The sequence below is a fragment of the Myodes glareolus genome, chromosome 9, assembly GCF_982192425.1.
Source record: "Myodes glareolus chromosome 9, mMyoGla1.1, whole genome shotgun sequence".
Taxonomy (NCBI): domain Eukaryota; kingdom Metazoa; phylum Chordata; class Mammalia; order Rodentia; family Cricetidae; genus Myodes; species Myodes glareolus.
The window spans coordinates 4209655-4231438 of record NC_142034.1 but is presented as its reverse complement, the minus strand read 5'-3'; the positions used below and the strand labels follow the sequence as shown (position 1 = coordinate 4231438).

The following is a 21784-nucleotide window of genomic DNA, read 5'->3' as shown; positions in this document are numbered from 1 at the left end:
TCTCTCTCTCTGACTGACACACACACACACACACACACACACACACACACACACACACCTACCTTAGTCTTACTCAGCATATTGTATATCTTCTGAAAGGAACAGGATAAAAACCAGACTCTAACCGCACCCTGCCACAAAGGCCCAGTAAAGCTGTCCCCATAGGAGCTCACAGATGAGTCCGGCAGAGACCCTCAGAAGCCCAACCCACCCACCTCAGGCCACCTGGATCTAGTCTGGGGCTGGGACTCACCATCCTCCCCTTCTCCTTCTTTAAGAACCATTGTTGGCTTCTTGGGGCAGCACAGGCTGGGCTCTGCCACGAAGGACGAGCTGCTGCTAACTCACTCAGCACAGTACCCTGAGCAAAGTTTCCTGGGCAGTGGTTGGGTGGGGCTAGGAACACCTACAGGGAGCTGTCCAGTCACTAGGACAGCTGGGGCTGCTGCTAGACTACCAGAGGAACAGCCAGTGACAAGGGGACCAATTAGCCTGCAGGCTGTGCAGGCGTCACTGCAGTCTCTGTCACCGCCCAGTTCCTCAAGTCAAGCTCAAGCACCTTCTAGCATGCTAAAGAGCACTGAGTCATCACAACAGCTCAGTAGAGGGCCCACCCTGTCCTCACTCACCCAAACAAGGACACAGCAGCTGCTGCTTTTGGCTTCAGCTCCTAAGTCTTCCCAGTGACAGAATCCCCTAAACCCGTCACCTTCCGGTGAGGAAACAGCACACTAACATCCACAAGAGCTTGCCATCACATCCCAGCTAAAAGCAGAAGGCAGGGCCCAGGGATGAGACAATCAAGGGCCACACTCCCAATCAATATGAGGTCAATTTCAACTCCATTCTCATTTCTGCAATTTTAACCTACATGTAACAATTGCACGCTTATGGTATTCAAATCGAAAATTCCATATACACAAAGTTTAGCTCCTAAATTAAGGTGAGTAATGGATCTCCTTGTCCTTAAATGTCATTTCTTGTACTGGGGACTTCCAACTCTTTTCATTGTAAACATGGGGCTGGCAAGATGGCCCAATGGGTAAAGAGCTTTCCACATAGTCTGATGATCAAGTTGAACCCCAGAATGCATAAAGGTGAGAGGAGATACCCAACTTCCACAAGCTGTCTTCTGACCTCAACATTCTCAAGATAGCATGCACAACCCTCCTACCCCAGCACAACAAATAAATGTAAGTAATAGTAATAATAATAATAACAGTAAATCAGGAGGCCAGGTGTGGTGGCATGCACCTTTAGTTTCAGCACTCAGAAGGCAGTGGCAGGCAGATATCTGAGTTAGTGGCTAGCCTAGCCTACACAGAGCAAGTTCCAGGACAGCTAGGGTTATACAAAGAAACCTTATCTCAAAAAAAAACCCCAAAGTAAGTAAGTTAAAAATAATATTAACAACAACAACAACAATAACTCAGGCCAAACGGCTCCACACAGCATCTGCTGCAAGGCTGTACTCATCACCTCTGTGGCCTAGACAACAGTTGCTACTTTTTGCTGACATCATCCCTGACGATTGGGTGATACTGAGCATTTTAAATATTTTGGTCATTTTTGTTGCTGGGTTTCGGGGGTTTTATTTGTTTGCTTGAGACACGGCTTCATCATATAGCCCAGACTGACCTTGAACTCACCCACCTACACGCCTAAACTTTGGGAGTGCTAGAATTACACACAGGCCTATTTCACCATGCCTGGCTCATCTATGGCCATTTGTATTGCTTCTTTCAAAATAGGTCACTGGGCAGTGTAGCACATGTCTTTAATTCCAGCTCTCAGAAGGCAGAGGCAGGCAGATCTCTGTGTGTTCAAGACCAGCCTGGTCTACAGAGTGAGTTCCAGGAGAGCCAGGTGGCTACACCGAGAAACCCTGTCTTGAAAAACTTAAAAAGTCTACTTTGATCTCCTGCTTTGTTTTCTGCTGTCTTTCCATCTGCTTTAGACAGCCTTATGTAGTCTGGGTTGGCCTCAAATTTCTTAGCAGCTGACAATGACCTCAACTCTGACCTTTCTGCTCTACCTCCCAAGTGCTAACTAAGGTGCAGGCATGTACCACCATGCCCAGTCGCTGGCTTCTTTTTAACTATGTTTCTTCTTCTATTTGGTTCCTTGTATATTTCAGATATTATATTCCACACAGTTCACAGATATTTTTTTCTCAAAACCTATTTAGCTTGGTAAAATCTCGTGATCTGTTTTGGCCTTTGTCTGGGGATCTTACCATAGTTCCACTGCTATAACATCTTACAGCACCACCCTGCTTTTCTATTGGTTTTGTAGTTCCTAGTTAATTCAGGTCTTTGATCGTCTGGAGTTGGTTTTTTATGATGGTGAGGCAGGGTCAGGTTTCATTCTTCTATATGTGAATAACCACTTTTGCTGGCACCACTGTTAGAGCCTCTGTTGAGAGTCAGTTGGCTGCAGACATGTGACTTCTGGGTTCTCACTTCAGTTTCATGTCTGTGTGACAACATCATACTATTTGGGCTGCTCTGCTTTACACTGTGTTTGAATCAGCCTCCAGCTGTGTCCATTTTCCTCAGATTGCAATAGTCATTAGGGACTTTTTGTGAATTTTACTACTGTTTTTTCCTATCTGTGAAGGGCACCTTTGTTTAATGTATTCTGACAAGTAACACTAATCTAGAATTAGAAAGTTACCTCCTAAGGAAGATGAACTGAAAGTGGTCTCTTGCCTGAGTTTATAGACTGTCCTCTGCGGCCCTGCAGACTGGGCCAGGTTGCTTGACCTTGCTAAAGGACTCTGGGGCACATCAGCCCCAGGTGTAATGGCCTGGCCTGTCTCTTTAAGAGACAAGCCCCGCCCATTCCCTGCCATGGCTCCCCCTTCCCTCCCCTCCCCTCCCCGCTCCTCTCCCCTCTTCCTTCTCTCTCTCTCTCCCTCTCCCCTCTCTTCCCCTCTCCCCTCTCTTCCCCTCCCCTCCTCTCTCTCTCTTTCTCTCTGCTCTTCTCCTCCAACCTCACTCTGCATGGTGTGCCTATCCGTCTGTCTCTCACCCACAGCAGTTGCAGCTCCTCGTCAGACTGGCTGCTCCATCTCTGTCTCTCACCCACCATGCGGCTCCCAGCCTGGGATCCGCTGCCCCTCGTGGCCCAGGGGCCACTCGGGGAACAACACCATTTTACTTAAACCATAACACTGGGTAGTACTTCTTTCCTGAATCCTAATGCATCACACCAGGATGTTCTTTCCTGTGCACTTTTCACCATATTCATGAAACATATGCAGAAAGCAGTAGCAGGCAGTCTGATCCTTCCCCCAGTGTGAACCACAGACGACACTGTAGGGTTTGGCCTGATTCTTCTGCATGCAATATATATTATGTTATACTGTGTCTTTCATGTCACACACATCTATGTATACACACACCAGAAAGTTAGCAACTATTTTTGCATGCTGTTTATAAACACCTCATTTTTACTTTTGTGTGTGCACATGTGGGTTCATGGGGTGTCCATCAAATATAACAGGTATTTCCTCAGTTGCTTTTTTTTTTCTTTTTTTTTTTTTGAGACAAGAGCTCTAGAAAGCTCTAGCCAGAACACACTGTGTAGACTGGGCTGGCCTCAAACTCACAGAGATAGGCCTGCCTGCATTCACCTCCCTAATATGGGATTAAAGATGTGCGCCAACACACCCAGCTCTTCACTTTAGTTTTGAGACTGGGTCTCTCACTGAGTCCTCACTGGCCCTCATTGATTCAGTCAGACAGCCTGGCCAGAACCCTCCTGAGATAATTACGCAATACGTTGCCACCCCTGACTTTTACAGGGAGTTGGGATGGAATTCAGACTCTCATGATTACCAATTATGCCGTCTCCCTAGCCCTATTTCCTTCCAGGATTATAAAGGGATATCATGTTTCCACTATTCACAGTCTGGAAGACTTTGAAGTAGGGTCAAACTCAGGGTCCTAGGCCCATGCTCTGTACAAAGCTCTAGTTCTCTCCAGAAGTCTTTCTTAGAAGTAGAGTTCCTTGATCCAAAGCTCCCCTGTGTTCCCAGGATGGGCTGTGAAGTCCTGAGCCAGCTATCTGCAGTAGCATCAACTTAAAAGGGAACAACCACAAAGCACCGCCATGACATCACTGGGTGGTGTCCTAGTTTCATTTCTGTTAATGTGATAAATATCCTGATTAAAAGCAACTCTGGGAAAACAAAGTTTATTTGGCTTACAATTCTAGGACACAGTCCATCAATTCAGGGAAGCCAAGGCAGGAACTCAAACAGCTAGTCAGATCACACCCACCACCAAGAGCTGAGAGAAATGAATATACCCAAGCTGTCTGCTTGCTTGCTTTTTTCTCAGTTAGCTTTACAACCATAAAATGGTGCCACCCACAGTGGACTGGGAACTCTCATATCAATAAACGAACAAACAAGACATCCCCAACAGACATGCCCAGAGGCCAGCCTGATCTAAGCAAGCCCTCTAATCTCAATTCACTCCCTTCTTGGGAGAGTCTGGGTAGTGTCAAGTGGAAGTTAAAACTAAGCAGTACTGTCACCAAGTTCTCCTCTCTCGGCTTCACTGATATAGCTTGCCTTGTCTAACCCTGAAAACCCTGTAGGTTGAGTGTTCTCTCCGACCTCTGCCCTGATGAATCCTGTTTTCACTGCACTCTGCACCATTTAAAACCTGTTTGGCAGTTCCTTACCCATATTTCTACCTTCTGGCATTAGACCTGATTCCCAGGTAACCCTGACTTGGGTGGGACAGGTCATTTCTGCTTCCTATGTTTCAGTAGTAGGACATCACATGTACATTGAACGGCACTGACAGGTGGGGACATTCCCAGTGCTGACCTCTGAGCAGCCCTCACTGCCATCAAGGTTGCCTTTCCCTAAGTGTGAGAACACTTCTTTCTGTTCTGTGCAATGATGTCACACCTTATGTTCTTTTTTCTAACTGTCATCCCTCCTACTGGTTTGAAGGACTGAATAGAATATTTACAACATATAATGCAATCTGTCACTTGTTTTTAACTCCAGTTCTATCTTCAGTTTCACACATTTAAAAAGAAATCAATCAAATCTATAATCTTTCTAGTGTTTCACCCAATAAGGGTCCCTGAGCACAGTGGGTGTGGACTGTAGAGACATCAAGGACTAAATGGACACAGCATTTCCGCTGTGTGGATGACAACAGCAGGGAAATATACAAGAGCAGAGTGGGCACCACTCTCGGACATGTGCAGGGGCTCAGGACAGTGTCAAGTTCCACGGGAGCAGCAAGGTGAGGTCAGGGGGTCAAGGCCTCTGGAGCACTGTGGGAAGCCTGGGCTGTTTCGGGGACCTCAGTTTCTGTCCTAGGCAGAGCAGACATCTGATTTGCTTTGTGACCAGAGCACCCTGGGTGCTGGCTTATAAGAACAGACTGCAGACAGCCAGGGCAGAAGCAGGGTGGCCTGAGAAGCTGCTATGAGAGGTGGAAGCTGAGCAATAAAAGGGTCAAATTCCTGTTCTATTTATGTCTAGGTCATGTCAGGGCCTACAGATGGACTCCATCCGAGGCATGGAGGTATGAACAAGAGTCAGGCTTGAGTAGCAGGCCATAGGCTGGGTCTCTGCAGCTCCTGCCCAGTCCTCTCCCTCAGCCCAGGAACCTAGACCCCCGTTTCTCAGGTTCTCAGCCTCATCCCTTCAGTTCCTGTGACTCCATATCCTCTACAAGTCAGGACTTCACAGCCCTGTTCACTGCCCCTGCCCACAGCTCCTCACAGCCCCATCTCTTAGCCCCTTGTTTTTGGCCTTCACAACTTTCACTTCTATTAGTCGATGATCCATTCTTAGTATAATTTCCAAAAAGTGACTCAGAGTAACTCAAACAGCAGCTACTATCCCTACTTGGGCTCACATGACTTCCCGGCAGTCCTGAGTCTGAGTCCCAGCCTCCGGGAGCCTGACAAAAGCTGCCCTACACATTGGAGTGCAACAGAAACCCTGGCCAGCCCACAGTGCCCACCATGATGCCCTCTGCTGACTTGTTTTGCTAAAGCTAGTACAGTATCAACTCTGCAAACTAAAAAAGGAAATAAAGAAACTCTTCTCAAATTCTTAAAACAGACATTAGCTCTCAAAGGCCCATGTCTGGCTCAAAGGAAAGTGACTACATAATTTATCATCCTTACTAGGCAAGGCATGTGGTATACCCCTGTAATTCCAGCACTCAGGAGCCTGAGGCAGGGGGATCATAAGCTAGTGGCCTGCATGAGCCACACAGCAAGACCATCTGTCTCAAAGTCTAAACAAGTAACAAGAAGACCCACAGTCCTGGCAGTACAGGCTGTAATGGCAACTACTGAAAAGGCTGAGGCAAGAGAACTACAAGTCTAAAGCCCGTGCTACAAAGTACACGCAAGGCTGGACTACATAACTTATTGAGACTCTACATAGACAAGAAGGCAGATCCGCGAAAGAACATTCATCTAGCTTATGCCAGGCTTTAACCCTAGCAATGACCAAAACAAACACCATGAGAATTTATCTTCCAAATTGTGATACAGAACTTGAAAGCTGGCAATGTTAAGAGTTACAGCATCTACTCATAGGGTTGGAGAGACAGCTCAGAGGTTTAAAAAAAAAAACATGCATGAGCTGCTCTTCTAGAGGGACCTGGGTTCAATTTCCTGTTCCAAGGGCTCTGGCACCCTCATATAGACATATATGCACATATAATAAAAATTAATTAATTGATTAATTAAAAAAAGTTACAGCACCCTACCTGGGCATGGTGGCACACATCTTCAATCCCAATATTCGAAAGGCAGAGTCAAGTGGATCTGTATGAATTCAAGGCGAGCCTGGTCTATCTAGTGGGTTCCGGAGAGCCAAGACTGCATACAGAGACACTGTCTCAAATGTATAACAAAACCAGTTACAATACAAGCAGGAACAGACTGGAGAGATAGTTCAGCAGTTGAAACCACTAGCTGCTCTTCCAGAAGTCCTCAGTCCCGGCAACCATATGGTAGCTCACAACCATCTACAGTGAAATCACTCTGACATAAAGGCATACATACAGATAGAGCACTCATATACATAAAATAAACAATAACGCAAGCGGGAACTATCCATAACACTGGAATATATAAGCATATATCACATATACTAGACACATGTCCGCCAGTGCCGAATGAGCCTTGTAGAGAAGTCACTGTGCTGTGCCTGGATGAGAACTGTTAGAAAGCCCCATGTACATTCTGAAATAACTAGGCACATTACAAAAGCAGACCATATTATGAGGCCTCAGAACAGTGATGTAGACGCGCAGGATCGGGGCAGGCCCTACAGTGAGTAGGAATCTGGCCAAGGGGAAGAAGACACTGAAAACAACGCATACTCATATCATGTGTCAGAGCGTTCCTACACAAGTTTGCTTTTAAAATAAATTTTACTATGCATATTTAAGGTATGCAATACGATGTTCTGGAAGATATGTAGATAATGAGAAGGCTGCAAGTTAACACACCTGCCATCTTACATATTTACTCTTCTGTTTCCATGGCAGGGAGCAGCAAGACTGACTTTACTCACCCTCCATGCATGCCAGCCCAGCACACAGATGAGCAGTGTTTTCACACCAAGCTGTAGTTCTTCTGACCTATATCTCAAACACTAATGCAGCGTCTAGACTCAAGATGTTTCATGTTTCCAAACAATTAAGACCATAAACATATTTAACCCTTTACCCCCACCCACCTGCAATGGATAGGTGAGAATATACAAACATGGATCAACTTGCCACAACACTAGATGTCATGAATATTTCTATGATATTCTGTGCTTCCATTACCTTTTTTTAAAAAAAAAATACACGGTTTCTTTGTGAAGCCCTGGATATCTTGAAACTCAATCTGTAGACCAGGTTAGACTCAAACCTGTCTCTGCCTCCCAAGTACCGCCCAGCTCCACTACCACTCTTAATTCTGACTGACTCTAGAACACACCCTGCCTGGCTCAGAGGCCGGCTCAGCTTCTCTACATGCCTACTCACTGAGTGTAATTACAGATACATTTTGGTGAAACCACTACTTAGCATCTAAAAATAAATAAATATTGCTTACAAAATACACTATGGATGGAATTACCACAGCAGCATGAAGGGTCACTTTTTCCTGTCTTATGTCTGTCACTAATTAAATGTCAAACTCTACCACAGCATAAACAGTATCAGTAGGGTCAAGTGCGCCAAGCACTGTGTCTTCCAAAGAAGACAAAGGGATGCATATTACTGAGACCCACCCACAAAGCCTGTTCCCATTCCCTAACAAGTCTCTCTGGTCCTTGGCACTCATAGGGTTCTCATGGCTGATGAGAAGGAGCCTTTATGAGGCAGAATTGTGGCCCTTTTCTCATCAAAACCAAGAGTCAAAGTTAACAAGGAGTTAAAACAAACAAACCTTACTTATGCAGACCTTATCTATGTTTTATGTTGTCTGCCCCTCCCCCTTCTTCAGGTTCTCACTGATCTAGGCTGGGTTTGAACCTGCAACCCAGGAAACCCAGATCACAAGAGTGTGCCACCATGAACATCTCTTATTTTTTTTCTAAGAAGAACGACTGATATTTGTAAGAAAAAAAATAAGACACAGGTGTGACATTGTAAAATAAAGACTGATCTTATCATTCCTTTTGTGAAGGAAATCCCTACTACTACCATAAAGTGTCCCAGAATGAGCACTGTATAGCTTGGGTTCCCTTTCTGTAACAAGAACAGACAGCCCTGCCAAGGGAAAGACCTCAGAGAGTCCTCCTAAGGAGGAGTGATATCCAGAGCATCATGATGGAAATAAGTTCCTTCTTGGCCACTTGGCAGACAACTCACTAACTGACCACAGTCCATAGATGCTGGAAGATGCATCCTGAAGACTTGATTGACATGTTCCTGATTTGAGGGAGTCACTTTCCTCCATGACAGAGAACACACAGTTTGATTCACAGGAGGAATGGTAAAGCTAAGGCTGAAATAATATCCACACTACACTTCGACATTGTTGCTGCAATACCTTTAAATATCTTTTAAGTTAAACAAATTAATTAAAAATAAAAATGTTTAAAAAATAAATTAAAAAAGAAAAACCATTGTATTTAGAGACTTGATCTATGCTGCCCTCTGCTGGCTAAATGAACAGACTATTACTAGTCATAACTCTTATGCTACCTTGGAATGTGTTCAGTGCAACCATAATGCAGGAAATGTACTTTGTGACTATGTAGCAACTTCCAGCTTCACTCCTCCTTGGGGTTTTTCTTCCCCTTGATGTTTTGAGACAGGATCTCACTATGGACACCAGGCCAGCCTTGAAGTCACTGCTCCCTCTGCCTTCCACCACCATCCCAGCCTTCCCTGAATCTTTAGGGTTCCCCAGGGTAACGCGTGCACCGAATGCTCTGCGCTGGTTCAGAAAACACTGCTGTGTCATCAAGTGCCACTCTGTCTGGCACTTCGTTCCCAAGTACTAAAGTGTGGGGTTTACTGAAGGACACAGGTGGCAGCACTCAAATCAATGACCATAAAGCAGCTAAGGCTGGGTCTGAGGCTCGAGGAGCTCCAAGCTCAGAGGAAGAATACAAAGAAAATTTCCCCATGGGAATGGTGGAGCACCTGGAGAAGGAAAACAAAAAGAAACACTTTTCAAAAAAAACCCATGAACTTGGAGGCATTATCTGGCATTTCCTCTGGAGGTGATCTAAGAGGCTACCAAATGAAGCAGAGGTCATCATCTCAGGGGGTCTATATAACCTGTGGGGTGAGGAGGACACCATCAGCATGCTGGCTCCTCCCATCAGCATGCTGGCTCCTCCCATCAGCATGCTGGCTCCTCCCATCAGCATGCCTGGCTCCTAACCCTCCACTCTAGCTTTCCTTGATGTTCTCTTTGAAAACAACTGTATGACCAATCAGAACCAACCTCAGCCTCTTCTCGGGTGAGGCACCTACTCCAGAAAGCAGGCTACAAGAAAGAGAAACAGGGATGGAGGAAAGGCTAACTCAGAGACAGAGGAGTTGTCAGGAAACCAGGTCATCACACTGCCAGGTGGGCTGGCAAGACCTGTTACACCAGCTAAAAGACCAGAGGCTGCAGTCTGAGAATCCACTGGATAAGTTTGTTTGTTGATGTTATTGTTGTTTTGTTTTGCGACAGGGTTTCTCTGTGTAGCCCTGCGCATCCTGGAACTTGCTTTGTAAACCAGGCTGGCCTTGAACTCACAGAGATCCACCTGGCTCTGCCTCCCAAGTGCTGGGATTAAAGGCCATCACCACCTGGCCATTGATTAAATTTTAAATGCATGTATCAGTTTGCAAAGAAATACAGAAATACTTCTGCAGGTCTACATGATCACTCTGAGAGACGTGACTGAAACAGAACAGGCACTCTCCAGACACCTCATCCTCACCATCACCATCATCTCCATCTCAAGACTGCTTTGGGAGCCCTCCCATTGGCTCTCCCCTGCATCCCACTCCCTACCACTTCACTCTCCCCTGCACCTCACCCCTCCCACCGCACTCTCCACTGTTCCTCACCCCCTTCCACTTCACTCTCCCCTGCACCTCACCCCCTCCCACCGCACTCTCCCCGGCACCCCACCCCTTCCCACCGTACTCTCCCCTGCACCACACCCCCTCCCACCGTACTCTCCACTGTTCCTCACCCCCTTCCACTTCATTCTCCCCTGCATCTCACCCCATGGTACCATAAAGGCACGGTTTGCCTAAATTCTAAAGCTCCTAAATGGCAGCTCCTCTCTATCAAAAAAACAGCAAGGAAGTTTTCTGAGCAGCTAAATGCCAATCTTTTTGTTTTATTTTTTATCAAAATAAACTGCTTATTAAATAAAACATAGGCATTAAATGAGTAGCCTAAGTTGTTTTACAAAAAACACAATGAGAGTTTTTAAAACATTTCATCAAAGGCATACTTTCCCACACTTCCTCCTATGTAAAAGCTGCATAAGGAATAAATACATGGTGACTGTCCTTCTATGGAGCCAGGCATGCGGGGTACATAAAACACAGGAGTAAAAGTCCTGAGCACACTCACAGCCCAGCAGGAAGCGTCCATCCATTCCCTTGCGAATGGTCTCCAGACCATTTTCTCTGAAATTCAGCAAACATCCACAGGGTCGCACTGTGTGTGTGTGTGTGTGTGTGTGTGTGTGTGTGTGTGTGTGTGTGTAAACAACAAAGACTAAACAATACAACTTCCTATGAGGTGCCAGGTTTTTCTGTCACAGCATGTGACTTCACTTCAGGTTGTATCCAGGGATGCACTCCACAGAAAATCTGTCTGAATGTCTCCCCAAGCCACACTAGAGAGCATTCTCCCAGTCAGCTGCCTGCACCTGTGGGAATTCTGAGGCAGAAATTCAGAGAGCTGAGTCATCTCTTCACCCTGTTATCTGAAAACTTTTGGATGGGCAGCAGAGACTGGTGTGTCCATGAACCCTTGCCCCACCTTCCCCTGAGGTCACATCCTATGTGACCACAGCACAGTGACGATGCCTGGACTGTGGTTCCAGTGAGCTTACACACACCTTACCACCTTCCACACGAATGTCTTTTTTGTTCAAGCCCAGAACACCCCATCCTAGTTTCAATTTTTAACATTTAAATATTATTATTTGTCTTGTTTTGCTAAGACAGGGCCTCATGTAACAGGCCTGCCTCAAGTCACTCTGTAACTGAGATGGCCTGAACTCCTACCCCTCCACCTCCCAGTGCACACCACCGCATTTAACCACCAAGCCCTTCAGTCGCTTTCAGTATGGGACATCGCCTCAGTCCCCCATGTTTCAGGGCTTGCCGCGTGAGCAGACCCTAAACAGCCCCCCAGCTTTGGCTCTGTCAGCTGCTTTCTTTGGATTACACTGAGGTCAGGCCACATGGACAAGAACAACACTAAGAAGGAGGCTGCACCTGGGTCAGGGTATGTGATGCCAATCAATCTTTCTGTCAGCACTGATGACCTCAAATGCTGGGAGAGGTGAGAATGTCATGCTCCTGTGAGATGGTCACCAGAGTAGTCTCTCACTGGGGGGGAGACTTTCACTCCTCAGCATCTTTTTCTGCCTGGTAATTTCACTGCCAGTGTCCTCAAGGTGGCTGTCACTTCTGAACCCCAGGCTAGCTCACTGTGTCATCTGTCGCTATCTTCCAAGGACTGTGGGTCTTGAAAGGAAATGTGTTTGGAAACAGCATCCGGGTTCTTGAGTGCACTGAGTGAGTGGCCGTGGCTATGAAGTGCCGCTCAGATGACTTCAGGAGGGCACCAGCCACTCTCCTTCCCACGGTGTGACCAGAGCCTGTGCTGGGATGCCAACCACACGTGGACCCTGTTCTACTGGCTGGGATTTTTATTGCTGGTTGTAGGTGTTCTGCATGTAGCTTGGATACTGATCCTTTGTGTCTGTGTGCTACAAACACTTCCAAATCCACCACCTCTCGTAGCTTTCTTTGGAGGACTTTTGTACAAAAGTCCATTTATCTACAGTCACACTATTCTTTATGACTTCTGGGTCTGCAGGAGAGTAACTCAGGGGACTGTGTTCCCAATAATACTAAAACTATTCAAAATTTATACGCACGCGCGCGCGCGCGCACACACACACGTATGAGACCTAAACTCATCTGCAATTGATTAAGGTATAAAATAATAAACAAATTTAAATTTCTTTCTAAATGGATAATTAGCTGTCATCAACATCTGTCAAAATTTCACTGGGATCAGCAAAAACCCAGCAATCAACTGCCTGGGTTGGGGTCCTGGGCCACCATATATTCTCTTTGTGCAGAAGCTGCCTGCTCTCTGCATGTATAGGATTTTCTCATCTAGGAAATATATTTTTTACACTTCAGAGCCAGGTGTAAGTCTATGTCTGTAATTCTAGCGAAGGTTCAAGGAGCTTGAATTCAAGGTCAGCCTGGACTAGATAGAGGAAAGAAAGAAGAGGAAGAGAAGATGAGAGGAAGAGAAAACAGAAAATAAATTAATCTTGAGACTATATCTTACAAAGTAGAAAGTAGAAGAAGACAAGATCTCCTGAGTAAATTGGGAGCATGGGGACCTTGGGAGAGGGGAGAGGCAGGGAAGAGAGCAGAGAAAAATGTAAAGCTCAATAAAAATCAATAAAAAAAAAAGAGTTGATGAGAATATAGACCAAAAAAAAAAAAAAGACTATATTTTACTTAGCAAAACTGTGGTAGTTTGAATGTAATTGGCTCCCAGAATCTCACTGAGATTGGCATTAGCAGGTGTGGCTTTGTTGGAGTAGGTATGGTCTTGTTGGAGGAAGAGTATTACAATAGGGGAGGGTTTTAAGGTCTCATATATGCTCAAGATACCACCTAGTGTTTCAGATCACTTCCTGTTGCCTGCAAGATGTATGACTCTCAGCTATTTCTCCAGCACTATGTCTTCCCTGACCCACAATGATGATAATGCACTGAACCTCTGAAACTGTAAAGCCACCCAATGAAACGTTTTCTTTGTAAGAATTGCCATGACCATGATGTTCCTTAACAGCAATAAAAATCCTCAGACACAAATATAGCTGAAACAGTATTTCAACATGTAAGCAATATGAAAGTTAAGGTATTTTTGTGTGAGTATGTGTTGTGTATGTGTGTGTGTGTGTTGTATATTTTAAGTGTTTAATAATATCTGTCACCCAAGAAAAGCACACCAGACCTTGTGGAATAATCTTTTTGTATACTGTGAATATGTGTCACTCAGACTGATTTAATAAAAAATGAACAGCCAATATTTAGGTAGAATTTTCAGGGCAGAGAATGCTGGAAAGAAGAAGAGTAGAGTCTCAAGGAGATGCCATGAGTCCCATGGCAGCACGGAGATGAATAAAAGTCAGTTAATTTAGGTAGTAAGCGTGGTTAGAAACAAGCCTAAGCTATCGACCAAGCTTTCATAACTAATAAGAAGTGTCTGTGTGGTTATTTGGCAGGAGGACAGAAAAATCTGCCTACACCTCATTGATTTAGTTGTGTAATTTTTTGAAATATCATATCTGCACAGGTGGAAAAGTACTTAAAAAGTTGAAGTCTGCTTAAGATTGAGAAAAATCTCTTGGAAAGCCAAAACAAGAATTTCTTAGTATAATAAAGTTATCTATTACAACATATATTATTTTATATGATACATGCACACATGTTCTGTGGAACACTGGTACAGGCTTTCCCTCTACAATCTGAGAAAATGAAAGCTGCCCACCATCAATGGCTTAATTTTCTATACTAGTTTCCCTCTAGCAGGAATCCCTGAAAGGATTAAACTCACGCAGCAGCCAATTACACAGGGCAGAAAGGCCAGAGGAAGGACTGGGAAGGGGAAATGAAAACGTTATCTCTCAGTTGTTTTGACTGTCCACACACAGGGGAAAGTGTCAGACCCATCACAGAGTTTAGTAAGGCTGCTGACCACAAATTCTCACGTCAGCAGCTCAAGCGCCCAGTCAGGAATTTATCACAATGTGCAAAACTTTAAAAAAAAATCTAAATGTTATAGACTTTCTAAAGAAGCAGAGAGGAGCGTGCTCTCACACAGAAGGCTTCAGCACACTAAAGGGGTCAGTTTCTCCCAGTGACCTCCAGAAAGTGTTACTCAAGTCATTTTAGGGATTTGGGGGTGTCATGGTGCTGTACAAGACACAGAGCTCAGAAATCTCTCTCCAGAGAAAAACTTCTAACAAATGATGGGGCTGGCACATGGATGTAGCCCTCATACTCATACTACAGACAGGGGTGTAAATGTTCATGTAACATCCATAGCAACACTGGAAACCACTTAAGAGTCCATCAAAAGTACAGCCAATGTTCCTAAATTGTGGAGTGTTACTACATGCTGGCAAACAAAACACAGCATAGCAAACCTGAACATCTCTCTCTCTCTCTCTCTCTCTCTCTCTCTCTCTCTCACACACACACACACACACACACACACACACACACACACACACACACTTCAAAACAGAAGAATTTTTACTAAATACAAAACAACTGCAGATTCATGAAGGCAGCTTCTAGCATGGAAACTCGAACACAAGTCTCCCATGCACCCTTTGCTAAGAAATTTCTAGAGGACTTCTGAGAATGTTACTGACACCTAAAATAGGACAAGGGGTCCTCAGTTACTCAATGTGATTCCACATAGAACGTGGCACGGTGGTTGCAGGACACTTCAGGAGGGAAGTCAAAACCCAAAAGTCCCCAGCAGAGCCTGTCTTGAGAAGGCTCCAGGGTCCTTCATGGGAAGAATGGCTACCTGGAGGTGGGAGCAGGCAGAAGACACTGTGGTTGGGCAGGAGGTAGAGAAGGGTGAGTTAAAATAAAAAAACAGAAAAACAAAACAAAGAACCTGAGAGTTTCAAAGAAAAGCAAACAAAAGACAAACTGATGCAATCGGTAGCTCCAGGAAAGGCTGCAGAGGACAGAGACCACGCGGTTCTGTCCCCTCCTATAGTATTGGGGAGGGGGATCCTGAAATGAGTACTGTGGGGCACACTATGCAAAGACTTAACATTCTGAAAATTACTATAACCTGAGGATTGTATCAGTGTTTGAACATCCTTACAGCAACGCTTAAGGGACTGAGGGATGCTTCAGTCCTTAGTGCACGAGCTGCTCTTCTAGAGAAAAGGGTTTGGTCCTAGCACCAAATTCCCCAAAAAGAAAGTCCCATCTACACTCCTGCCACCTCCAGTTCTGGAAACTACCAGCTAGCCTTTCCGTGAGCCTTTCCGTCTGGTAAGGTCTTTTACGTACACGTGGCCTTTAGTGACTGGTTCTGGCACTAATCTGTCTTCAAGCTTCAGCCATTCTACACCTTCCAGCTCTTCAAAGCCTCAATAATCCTTATTAGATCATCCACAGCCCTGCGTCTCCCCGCTGACAGGCACCTAGGCTATGTGCACTCTTTGGCTCTTCTGATTGGTGCTGCTCTGTTTACTCCTCGATGTCTCTATATGGTTCATGACCTTACACTTTTGCATGTAGCATTTTGATCAGTGGTTTCTGCTTTTCTAGATCTAACAGCCTTCACAGTCCACTCCAGAGCCCCTCTTTCAGCTGCCTGTCTACTGTGGCCACAGAAAAGGAAACAGAATGCTGGCTCAGATTTCTGAGCCTCACTTCTACGCATTTTGATTTTATGGCCTACAAGCACTGTTCTCCACTGAACACGTCTGCTGAACATGCCAGTGTCTTAGGTACCACCCAGCAGTCATGTCAAGTGTCCCATCCCATGGTATGGTGTAAGTACTGACCATCCCATCAGAAAACAACCAAATGATTTCAATATGGCATTGCTATAGAAACACTTCTGGTCAGGACACAGGGAAATCTGTTCTGTATCTGGATTAAGGTAATACAGTACAAGCACTTGCAGTGTATTTTAAAACTACAGTCCCTGATTACTTTTAGTAGTTGGAGATACAGGACATAAAAAGGGGAGGAGGGGGATTATTAAATTGCTTCATATTTTTCTCTGCATTCTAATGCAAATTCAGTTAGGAGATTTAAGACAAAAATTTTAGCCTTCACCAAAAAAATTGATTGTGGTGCAAAATTTAAGCTCACTTATGAAGGAGCTCGCTGGCAGAGCAGAGCAGTACAGACAGGTATGTAATGATATTTTGTTTATGTTTTAAAAAAAATAAACTTGCCTGAAGATCACAGTGCAGACCTAAGCCAGCAGAGGCCAGGGAGTGGTGGTACACACCTTCAATCCCAGCACTAGGGATGTGGAGACAGAAGTGATATGGCTGGGTCTGGAAAGAGAAATATAAGGTAGAAGGAGATAGGAGTTCACTGCAGTCTGAGGTTTGTTGAGACAGATGCAGTCTGAAGACTGCCCCTGAAGTCAGAAGATGAAGTCTGAGGAGACAGTCAGCACTGGTAGAGGGAAAAGGTCTCTGGTGGCTGCACCGCTTCTCTGATCCTTCAGCTTTCACCCACAATATCTGACTCCAGGTTTTATTTATTAAAACCAATTAGAATTCAAGCTATAACAGGTGGGTGTGGTCTCTGCTGCTGTCAAACATGTTCCCTTCTTGTTTTGTCTCTCTTCTTCAGTCTAAATTACACAGCCCCTTCTTTGTAAAACCACAGACCAATGTTACAAAATGAAGCACTCCACCCATCCTCCTAGTCAGCTGACAAGCCGCCAGACCAGGAGCTGCTCCTACCACACGGACCCAGGAGCTCCAGCCGTTCCACTGAGGTCAACTAGGTCAACAGCTCTTTGACACTGGCCACAGATGTTAAACAAAGGTGAGAACTATGCTTGGTCTAACCTTTGCTTTAGAAAGCAGAGGTTGGTTCAAGAATAAAAAATGAAAACACCTTTAAATCTATTGTTTAAATGTTACTTAGGTCATTGTCTAAATGCTTGTTTAAAACAAGTAATAGCAACAGGAAAAAAACCTGAGTCCAAAAATACTCCATCAGGTTTAGAAGCAAATCAGAGAAGCTAACGTTAGCCAAAGAAACAAGTACTGTCGCAGGTACTGCCCCAGCAGGGCCATGGTCCAGTATGCAGCACTTGTTGGCAAGCCATTTAGACATCAACTAAAATGTCAAACAATGTGACTCTATCAGGCTACATAAAGACATCTGTGTAGGGCTGACAGCTGGAATCTGTCACCTTGTTTCACAGTGGCTCAAAATGGGCTCCCTGGGCAACCTGAACTCTTCTGTTCCGTGTCCACCCAGAACGGTCCCTGATAACAAGAACTCTGGGAGACAAAGAGCACAGGTAGTACTTGTGGACATCAGTTATTTCATTCTATTTTTACATTAAAAATTTAGAGAATGTGTCTGTCTCCATGTGTGCGCATGCATGTGCGTGTATGTATGTAACAAGTGGGATTAAGCACACACCATGATGCCCTTGTGGAGGTCAGTAGACAACTTGGGGGAAGCTGTCTTCCCATTCCACCAGGGACTGAACTCAGGTTGTCACTCTCAGCAGCTAGCGCCTTTACCCAGAAAGCCTTCTTACCAGCCCAGCCCATCAGTTATTTAATTCTAAAGATTCTGGTTCAGAGATTATACCTTTTGGAAAGAAACGGAGAAATTTACAAACGTGCAGCTTATTTCCCGGATGTCTGACACTAGTGGTCACTAGTCATAGGCTGATGGTTTGATTGCCACTGTCTGATTCCTTGTTATACGTCTCTAGTCAGTTCAGAACGTGGAAGGGAAGGAAGAAAACTATTGCTCTCTCTTGCTGTCAAGGAAAGTGTTTCAGTGTTGTAGTGCTGCAGAAAGAACCCAGGGCCTTATGCACCCTAAATAAATATTCTTATCTAGCCACTAAGCCACACCCCAAGCCCTCTTTGTTTAAAACTGGGTATTATATAGCTCAGGCTGGCCTCACACTCAAGATTCTCCTGCTCCAACCTCTCCAGGGCTTAGACTGGAGATACATGTCACTACATTCTGCTTTTCTGAGCCCTAAAGTATGTCTGAAATAGAGGACACTGGAAGCCAATAACAACATGAGAATGAAGCTGGTGGACTCAAAATGAGGGGTCGGATGGCTGCAGGCACCGCTAGTTAACCACAGGGCTTACAAACTGACCTTAGAAAATCTATCAGATCACAACATTAATTAAGCGGTAATAAAAATTAGAACAGAAAACAGTATATAATGATGATCTGTCATATTGCAGTTATGAAAGGACCAATTTCTCCAAATTTAAATTAGTATAATTACTTAAATATAATTATTGCCATCTAATTCATCAGGGACACAAATCACTAACTCTCAGAATAACCTATAATTAAAAGCTTAGTTCCAAAGCAGAAGATTATCCATCTACCTGGCAGTTCAAATACTAAATAATCTCCCTAAACAACAGAGTTATTCTCAAGTAAGTTTTAGAAAGAATCCTTTAGGGCTGGGGTAGAGCTATGTTACAGCAATTGTCTAGCAAGCTTGAGACCCCAGGTTCTACTCCCAGAATTATAAAAATACATAGGCATGTGAGTGGGTGCACACACACGGACACATGCACACTTTTTTTTAAAAAAAATTATTTATTTAATGTATATGAGTGCTCTATCAAATTTATTGCCAGAAGATGGCTCAGATTCCACTATAGATGATTATGGTTGCTGGGAACTGAACTCAGGTCCTCTGGAAGTAGTTAATGTTCTTAACCGCTGAGCCATCTCTTCAGAGACCCTCCGCACACATACACTTTTAGAGATTAACAACTGAGTAGTGACTGTGTGTGATCTATAGTTTGCCAAGGCCTCCTGATGACAAGAGGGAATCCTATTTTCCTTAGGTATGGGTGAAGGCCAAGTAACCATCAGAAGCTGTGCTGTGTTGTGCCCAAATGTCATGGACAAATACCAAGGTATCAGTCTATTTTCATGGGGCTGAAGATGGCACCCAGGTCTTCACATTTATCAGGTAAGTGCTCTGCCACTCGGCTACAACCCCACTTATCTGGGCGTCTCTAACTGGCTGTTCCTGGGCAGGCAATGTTTTCCCTATTAAACATAAAACAGTGATTTTAGTGGACTCATTTTCTAAAGTCTAACACATTTGAGAGCACACAGGCCTTATGAAAGATGCCCTGTCAGTCACTATGGGGCTCAAGAATGCTGAGAAGGTAGAAAAAGTTCAACCACAAGCCTGTGTTCAACAAACCCAGGAAACTAAATGAGGATTAGTCACGGAGGTAGAAAAGCAGACATCATGTCACCATGGTTTTAACCACTAAGAAACCCTCATCTGAGCTCAACAACTCCAGATACTGCTGATAAAACATCCCCTCTATATGGAAATCACCAAGTTTCCTTGGCTAAATATTCTCAGTCATGGGCAGTACAAAAAGACCTGAGTGTGCAAAGTCCTGAGTGGTATGTGTAGTTGGTATGAGATAGCCACATGAAGGACCATGCCACAGACCCATGGGAAAATGGCAAAGCCTTCCCTCCCAGTCCAAGTGTAAATGTTGACAAAGTGCACAAAATGTCCACTGTAGCTTTCTCCCCACCAGATGTTTACAGCCCAGAAACTGCTCCTACATAGCTAAACCTGACTCCTTGTTCAACTGTACATAACAGATATACTGAGCCTCGGAGCTAGGCGTCTCCATTAGGGAGCCCAGCCCACCCAACCCCAATTTCTCTGTGCTTCTCTATGTTTGTCTTTTCTTCATTCCCCTGCCACTACAGTTATTCAAATCCCTGATGCTGTGGAAGGACTCAGCACCTGTTCTTTTCTCTAGCAAGGATGCAGCCTCTCTGGAAGCTGTCCAGTCTGAGACCTGTGTGGCACACCCACCACAGTAGGCTGAGGCACACCCAACAGACTGAGACACGCCCATCACAACAGGCTGAGGAACACCTGTCACAACTGGCTGAGGCACACCCGTCACACAGCAGACTGAGGCACACCCGTCACAATAGGTTGTCAGGCACACCCATCACAATAGGCTGAGACACACCCGTCACAACAGGCTGAGGCACACCCGTCACAACAGGGTGAGGCACACCCATCACAACAGGCTGAGGCACACCCTCACAACAGGTTGAGGCACACCCATCACACAAGAGGCTGTGGCACCCCACCCATCACAATAGGCTGTCAGGCATACCCGACACAACAGGCTGAGGCACGCCCATCACAACAGGCTGAGGCACACCCTCACAACAGGCTGAGACACACCCATCACAACAGGCTGAGGCACACCCATCACAACAGGCTGAGGCACACCCATCACAATAGGCTGCAGCACACACACCCATCACAGTAGGCTGTCAGGTACACCCATCACAATAGGCTGAGGTACACCCATCTCAATAGGCTATCCTCTGAGCACAGCAGCCTCCATCTTCATCTCAGCATTGTGACTCCTTGCAGGGGACCAGGACTGGCTTGCTGACCACTGATGTTCCCTCACTGAGGGAAGTAGGAAAGGCCACTGGACTTCACCTGAGACTCTGGTTGCTCCCCCTGCATATCCTGGAGATCTGTATGTAACTTGACTCTAACTGACATGGCCTCACAGTCTTGGTAGGTGCTAAGCCAAGCAAAAAGAGGAAGGTTAACTGAAGGGAGGACACTTTGTATGCAGCCACGGGGAAGTTGTCCATGCTGGATAAGACTTTCTGAGTGTGTGGTCACTTTGGGGTCATGCATGTTTCTGTAAGTAATCCCTCACCCATGCTCTGTAAGTATGCCTGACAAACTCACAGGTTCTCTAGGTTGGATGTTGGTGGATTTGTGTTTTGGGTTATCACCTGTACTAAGGAGGGGGCAGACCTCTGCTTAAGTCACTCCAGGGAAAAGGCTCCATAGCAAGGTGTCTAAGACATACCTGCTGAGTAAGTGAACTGAAAAATGACCTGGTAGGGCTAGGGAGATGGCTCAGTCGGGAAAGTGCTCACCACTCAAGGATGAGGACCTGAGTGAGTATCCATGGCAGCCAGCACAGCAGCATGAGGCTGTGGATCTCAGCACTGGAGAGGTGGAGACAGATTCTCGGAGTTCATTGTTTAGGTTAGACTGGCTGGCCAATGAGCTCCAAGTTCAGTGAGAAATCCTGTCCCAAAATATGAGGTGAAGCTGAGCGTGATGGCACATGCCTTTAACTTCAGCATTTGGAAGCCAGAGGCAGGTGGAGCTCTTCTGATGCCAACCTGACTTAATATAACAAGTTCCAAGGCTAGCCAAGGCCACACAGGGAGACCCTGTCTGAAAACACAACAGC

The 21784-nt window shown here is 45.3% G+C and overlaps 1 protein-coding gene across 2 annotated transcripts in view; it reads right to left on the bottom strand.

Annotated features, from left to right (window-relative positions):
* The window catches only part of Cyth1 (cytohesin 1), an 82767-nt gene that overhangs the window by 44070 nt on the left and 16913 nt on the right, over positions 1–21784 (bottom strand). The window contains exon 1 of one of the 2 annotated variants that reach the window (XM_085696116.2): positions 254–413. The exons of the other annotated variant lie outside the window; for it this stretch is intronic. Within the exon in view, the coding sequence (XP_085552242.1) occupies positions 254–284 (31 nt within the window). The 5' untranslated portion in view covers positions 285–413. Of the gene's footprint in view, positions 1–253; positions 414–21784 lie in introns of those variants that run through there. 2 annotated transcript variants of the gene reach the window in all.